The sequence below is a fragment of the Poecilia reticulata genome, chromosome 21, assembly GCF_904066995.2.
Source record: "Poecilia reticulata chromosome 21, P_reticulata-male-v2, whole genome shotgun sequence".
NCBI classification, from domain to species: domain Eukaryota; kingdom Metazoa; phylum Chordata; class Actinopteri; order Cyprinodontiformes; family Poeciliidae; genus Poecilia; species Poecilia reticulata.
This window is the reverse complement of record NC_088850.1, coordinates 12,598,916-12,605,585: the sequence shown is the minus strand read 5'-3', so window position 1 is coordinate 12,605,585 and position 6,670 is coordinate 12,598,916. Positions and strand designations below refer to the sequence as shown.

The following is a 6,670-nucleotide window of genomic DNA, read 5'->3' as shown; positions in this document are numbered from 1 at the left end:
GTCAGTAATAAAAATGAAACCAATTAAAGCCAGTTTATTATTACACTTACTTCCTGCTTTAATACACTGCAGATAACAGGTCGTTTGATTTAGGCCACCAGGAGTGGAGCACAAGCAAAATGTGACAGTGGAGCTCAAGGGCCACAGTGAACCCTTATCCCCCACATACAGAGCAATCCACAAATGAATTATTTTATGCTTTATAAATATAAGCTACTGTAATTCGATCTCACACACTGTTAAACAGTGCCACCTAGAGGCGTCTGAGCAGAGAAATAAAACGTCTGTCACGTGGTGTCCCTGTTATCAGCACCTGTGTAGACTTTACACACACCCAGCTGTTCTAGCAAACAAAAAAAATAACATGAACCCAGAAGGTTTACAGATGATGTTTCAGAAAAAGAAAAAGCATAAAATTTAATAAATACATCCACTGGGTCTTCTCACTAACCATTCCTTCATTTCCAGCCTTTTTTTTTTTTTACATTTACATTCTTTTTGTCCACAATCAACACTGTCAAGGCTCCTGAGCATTTATGCACACACACACACACACGCACACACACACCCACACACCTACACACACATGCACACACAAAAACATATTACAAACACAAAGAACACAAGACATGAGATGACAAAAGGTGCTCTCTGAAATACTAAAAATAAGCATTTACAAATGTGAGCACAATATTTTTCTTTTCCTCTCTCTTTGTAAACATGGACTATTTGATAAACCTACTTACCAAGCCATTTAAATTCACATATGGATTCACAATCGGAAAGCAAAGAGACATGAAGAAGCAAAATAAATAGGTCTTGAATTCTACTGGTTACAGTTTGGGCTCGTTGTTTGACGGACAACTTAGCCTGTCTTGCCTTAACTATGTTTCAACAATAAACAAAAAAGACACAAGTCTCCTGTCAGTCTGTGTCTGTTGAGGTCAGTCATCTGTTTTAGCCGCAGGCCCTCGGGCAGGTCAGCGCTGGTAGTGTGGTACGGCGATGTGCTGGCGGTGGTAGCTGCTCTGATGGGGGGGGTAGAGGAGGTCCGGGGTCTGCGGGGCCAGCCCGGTGCACAGGGGCTCGTGGCTGCTCAGCACGGATGACAGGTAATTGGCCTCCTCTGTGAGCTGCTTCACCTCCTTCCTCAGGGCGGCATTCTCCTTCTCCAGGTTTTCACTTTCCTGGAAACACACATGGATAGGAATGTTAGATCGGAGCTCAAAATAACAGAAAGTGGTTCTGCGCTGCTACGCCAAGCTAGATAAATGATCAGCCAAACCAGTCGTTTTTAGGCTACTTTACATGACCTTGTGCTTGACAAGTCTTTTAAAACGTGTTGGCCAAAAGTAAGAAGTAAATGTCCTGTAACTCTATTAATGAGGGCACAACAAGCGTTGCCTGGTTACCACATCTAGGTTTTAAAAAGTTATGGTTTCAAAACCGCACTGCTCCAATATTCCATTTCAAAGTCTTTTTAAGATGCCATATAAAGTGTCAGAGTGAGTTGTGTCTGCTGGACGGCGCATGGATCGGAGTGCCCCTTCCCAACTTGTTGCTGAACATAACTGGTGCACTTTTTGCACAAAAAGTAAACTTTTTGTTGCTTGGAAGGTTATGCTTGCAAAAAACACAGTTAAATAATAAAAATAACATTAGTGGGACTATAAATAGCTACATTATTCCAATGGATGTTGGGATAATTGTTTCTTAGATTGTGTCGTACCATTCCGTTTCACATATTTGTGTTTGTCGGTATATGCTATCGGAGTTTTGCTCGTTTTGTGCTTGACTTTTTCTGGAATGAAACAACCAAAACTTCTACTGAAAGACATATGAGCCATGCATCAATCGGCAGCCACTAGAGGGGGGCATTTCACACCAGTTTTTACATAAATGCAGCTATTTTCTGTTGTCTGCTTATAGTCTGCTATGAAGAAACGTGATTATATGAGTCCAGCACATATGTAGCAGCTGGAGGTTACTTAGTGTTATTTCAGTTTAGTTTCGATACAGGTGGCCCAAACTGACAGAAGAAAAATAAATGGAGTGTCAGAATAAAACGGTTCAGATAATAAAATAATACTCTGTTAAGAGTGAGATTTTAGGATTTGCATACCCATTTATCACAATAACAGCAATGTGAAATGAACTCATAGCCCATGGTATAAGTACGTTGGTAGAACATGGAAGCATTGGGACAAAATGGTAATGTGTATTTTTAAAATGGAGATATGAGGATTGACTAAAGGAGCAGTGTGACCCACAGCTCACATAAACATTGCTGCTGGTACTGGTACTTTTGAATGGATTTGGCTATGGTTACATTTTCTGTCTTGATTACGTTTTCTTTTCAACTTCACTCTGACGTTTTACATCAAAACTGAAAAAAAAAAAAACACAAGTGTTACTAAATGTATATGAATGTGTTTTCTTCCTCTTATTTATACAGTTTTAACAGTTTTCTGTTAAAACTGTTTTAAGAGGAACAGGCATAAAAAAAGAAGAAAGCACAGTACCTTTAAAATACTATTGAAATCTAGCACAGTGTCTTTAAAGAAATGTATTGTATCACAACATATTGCATTTTTCTTTTTTTAGCTAAAATACAACTGTGAGGGATTTCTTTGTGTGACCTTTAGAAAAAATAACACCTTATGGTGCAGTTCTTAAAATGTAGGTCACAATTTCATTTCTCCTTTTCTGAACATCTTTCATTTCAGAGTAGGGTTTTTCAGGAATGGTGAAGTACTCCTCTGACAAAGCTGGAAAATCTCTAACTTCCCTCACAAAATTCCTGGATCATCAAAACCACAAAATGTAAAGTTATATAAACAACACAACTCTTCCAAGAAAACCAATTATCACTGTTTGATACATCTTGGTTGTCGAATCTGTACATCCAACCCAAATTTCCACAATATATACGCAAAAAAAAAAGTAATCTTGCACAAATGCTTAAGTTATTATTTAAATCATTTAAGATGTTTCTTTCCTGCTACTCACTGAATCTCCCTCGACACTCAGAGGAGTCCCCCAGGGAATGCCTTCATCACACAACATTTTTTTTCCTGGACAAACCAAAGGCCTTTATAACTGTTATAGGACATACCAAAGTAATGCATGCTCAACATGAGTTTGTTGACTTATTATCCTGTTAACAGGATAATGTGTTAGCATTCTGCTAAAAACCACCACTATGCGTGAAATATTTCAGCCCAGAACAACTCATCAGTTCCTTGTGTGTGGACTATCATGCAAATAATAGCTGACGTTTTCAACTAGCATTAGACATCGGATATACTTTAGCTTAAATATGAACAAGAATCTTAATTTCCTGACTATAAAACACATTATAACACAATTATTGTGAATGAATTGAAGCATATATCATATACAGGATATAGACATGTAAACATTTGAGCTACATAACAAAATGACAATATAATACAAGTCACCTAATAAAATGAAACCTATATGTAACAGTTTACAGGCTCTAGATGTTGTTTAAATGTATAGTTGTTGTCAAAGTTTTGTACTTTACAAGCGTTAATATTTTTCCTACAATGGTCTGCATCATTTATAAGCAAACTGTGATATAACATAAAACGAACTTACTCTTTTTACTAGGTCAAATTTCAAGAGTTTCTACTTTTTAATTTTGTTTTATCCTACTAATTCATTCTGTGACAACAGTTTTCATTTGGAAGTTAAAAGCACAAAATGTAAATATTTTGTTAGGTATGAGAATATTATTCATTTCATTCAAACAATGACTAAACAGGGTTTGTTTAGCCAAACAAGTCAATAAAAAATATGTAATCTTTACTTCTACACTGAAATTAAGGAAAGAAATGAGGTAACTTTGGAGTCTTCTTTACAGTGCTGTAAGACAGAGAAACAGCTGTGTTGCAGAAGTCTGGAAAAACAAGAGAAACCACCTGCAACGTCTTGCAGCAGCATCACAGTGTGAGAAGTTACCATTCAAAGGGTTTGAGAGCTCGACTTTCCAAAACAGCTTAAAAAGAGTTAATTCTACGTCACAACCAGAAAACTTTTCTTCTTTTTTTCCCCCTTTTTTGTGTTTTTTTTTCTTTACCGTCTATGTGTGGGGATTGTAGAGCAAAAATCTTCCACTCAGGTACCATAAAGGTCATCTCACCATGACCAAAACCTTCAGGTCCTTACTGTCAGAGAAGCTCTGGGTAAACCCCATGTACTTGCGTCACTTAGCCAAATACAGCCCACTGCTATCAGGGCTTTACAAGAAGTGACAGCCCTTTTTTTCTCCCCTGCTGCCCACGACACACAACATTCAAACTCATTTACAGAGAAAAAAATACTACAGAAGAAACAGGAAATAAGAGACTGTGTCACAGCAAGGGAAAAATTCACCTTCCTGTTTATCTAGCGAGACGATGAAAGCAAAACCACAGAGCATGTTCTGTGGTCCCCTGGTGTTCTTTGTGAATGTGACAGGGTTTTAAACAGATTGATAAAATGCAGCATGTTTCACTGGAAGTAGTGTCATGCATTCAGATCTGTTTCACAGAATCTACTACGGCCTACGATGTGGCTTTTCTGAAGGTCAAAATCTCTTCGAATTATCAGATAAAGTTCACAGAAGTAGATGTTCTGAAAACTGATAACAGAGTAGCGGCAGCAGAGCATGGTGTTATGGTACAAATTGTCCTATTTAAAAATTTTTAAAAATTAAAAAAAGGTTAAACAGAAGGAAATCAAATTTAGCTACTTTTGATGTTATGCAGACCTGAACCTGGAGATCCATGTAAGTCAACATAGACGACAACTATCACATAAAATTAGCTGACTGAACACACACACTCCTGCCGTTGAGCTCAGCAGGGCTGCAGTCTTTGGCGCTGGATTTTTGATTGCCCACACGTGTTAATTTATTCCTTAATCTTCTGCAAACACATCGAGAAGCACCCAAGCGTGCAGCCCAACAGAAGCCATGACACATCACCACATGGTCAGGTAGCATTTTGTAAATATAGCACAAACCTATTCCCAGAGACATAAAGTTTTCTCGTAATGGGAATGCTGTAAGTTAAGGTAAAGCTACCTGTTCTGGGCATTGCTTAACATATCCTGTAGTTAAATCTTAGTCTGTTAGAGCGCGTTTTGCAAAGTAAGATAATCTGCTGGGCTTAAAGCTCATGTTTCTACTGCTGGGTGTGATGTTTGTGGCAAAGTTTTTGGCTTCCTCACCAGGTGAAGGCTGTCAGCTTTCTGAGTTTGCCTCATCCGGCTCTTCTGTGCAGCGATACGGTTCTTCTCTCTCCTCATCACTTTCTTCACGTCATCCGAGGAGCTCTGGCAAAAACACAACCACCTTTCAGTCGACGCAACGTATACAAGGACAAAACCACCCAAAACCTCCTATCTATCGCTGGTGGCTACAAATTGGAGTGTTATATATGCTAATGGCAGTTTGACAGGAGAATGGGTTTGCATAGAGCCCAATGTGAAGGGTAGGGTCAGGGAGTGGCTGAGTCTTCGGTTAGGTGTAACGCACACCCTGTTTCATGTCCCTAACGCTCTTGGTATCACAATAACTAATCCATCTCTAAATGCTGATTCAGTTGTACATCAAAGAGATAACAACTCTCTCTTTATTTGTCTGGTAACGTAGCCTGAAAGCCACCAGACACTCCCATATGAATTGTCATGAACACCAAAGGCTTGCACACGTGAAGGCAGAAGGATGACAGTCACATAAATGCGTTTTCCTGGCAGCGTTTAGATCATTCACAGTTTCGAGAATTGCAAAAAAAAAACAAAAAAAAGAAGAAGAAAAGGAAAAAAAACAAGGATTCCCACAGCTTGGGCAAGTGATGAATTGTGCAATTCAAAAAAGCCTACACTTGATGCGAGTCATGCCTCCAGCCCATGTGTGCAAGTGAAACACCCTGACAAGCTGTGAAAAAAAAGAGCTACCAAAGACAGGAGCCTCGATGGCCACAAAGTGTGCATGAAGCACAGAGAGCGATTGAAGAAACAGATGTTTGATTTATATGTGTACTCTTTCAGTAAAACTATTTGGAGATTATCTGAAAATGTAAACAAAAAATTTAAAAAAACAACAACAAAAAAATGAGACACTTACCGGTCTGCTTCCAGGTGATGGGGACTTGTAGCTTGCGTCGTTGCTGTCAGAGCCCTGAGCCATAGCCAACCACAGCGACTGAAAACCGGTGTCTCTGTCCACTTCTGCTTTGGGTTTCTGAAAAAGTGTGTATGGGTGTGTGTGTGTGTCAGTAAAGGAAAGTCTTTGTAGAGCTAGTTTTGAGCAGAACTTGGCTTACCGCTTAATGAGCAATGAGTCTTTTTCTTCCCTCTTTTCTTTCCCTCTCTGACACTCCTCCTCTTTCACCTTCTTTCTCGTTCTCTCTCTCTTTCTCTCTTTCGCTCTCTCTCTCTCTCTCACACTCTTTCTCTCTCTCACTCTCTCACTCTCTCTCTGTCACACACACACACACACACACACATATACACACACTATGAGAGTTGTATACCTAATTATCTATATCTGATGTGGCTTCTGGTAAGAATCTGGGTAAGTTGCATTAGACTGGAAGTCACATGTCTGATGGAAAGTTTGAACTCAAACTAATTGTGTAAATTCCTGAGAAATAACTTATCA

At 39.0% G+C, this 6,670-nt stretch overlaps 1 protein-coding gene across 1 annotated transcript; it reads right to left on the bottom strand.

The window, feature by feature from the left end:
• Positions 1-8: 8 nt before the first annotated feature.
• On the bottom strand, positions 9-6,436 carry batf (basic leucine zipper transcription factor, ATF-like). Its single transcript, XM_008397865.3, has 4 exons — positions 6,333-6,436; positions 6,134-6,250; positions 5,236-5,340; positions 9-1,187 (listed from the first exon to the last, which is right to left on the bottom strand). Exons 2-4 carry the CDS (start codon positions 6,194-6,196, stop codon positions 981-983), a joined length of 375 nt encoding a protein of 124 aa, XP_008396087.1. The 5' UTR covers positions 6,197-6,250; positions 6,333-6,436; the 3' UTR covers positions 9-980.
• Positions 6,437-6,670: the final 234 nt, after the last annotated feature.

Excerpts from the sequence above, each read along its gene's own strand:
- batf (XM_008397865.3), bottom strand. The coding sequence starts at position 6,196 with ATGGCTCAGGGCTCTGACAGCAACGACGCAAGCTACAAGTCCCCATCA. Across the intron at positions 5,341-6,133 it reads CATCACCTGGAAGCAGACCG|AGCTCCTCGGATGACGTGAA; the intron begins GTAAGTGTCTCA and ends TGTTTTTGCCAG. Across the intron at positions 1,188-5,235 it reads AAGCTGACAGCCTTCACCTG|GAAAGTGAAAACCTGGAGAA; the intron begins GTGAGGAAGCCA and ends GTGTGTTTCCAG.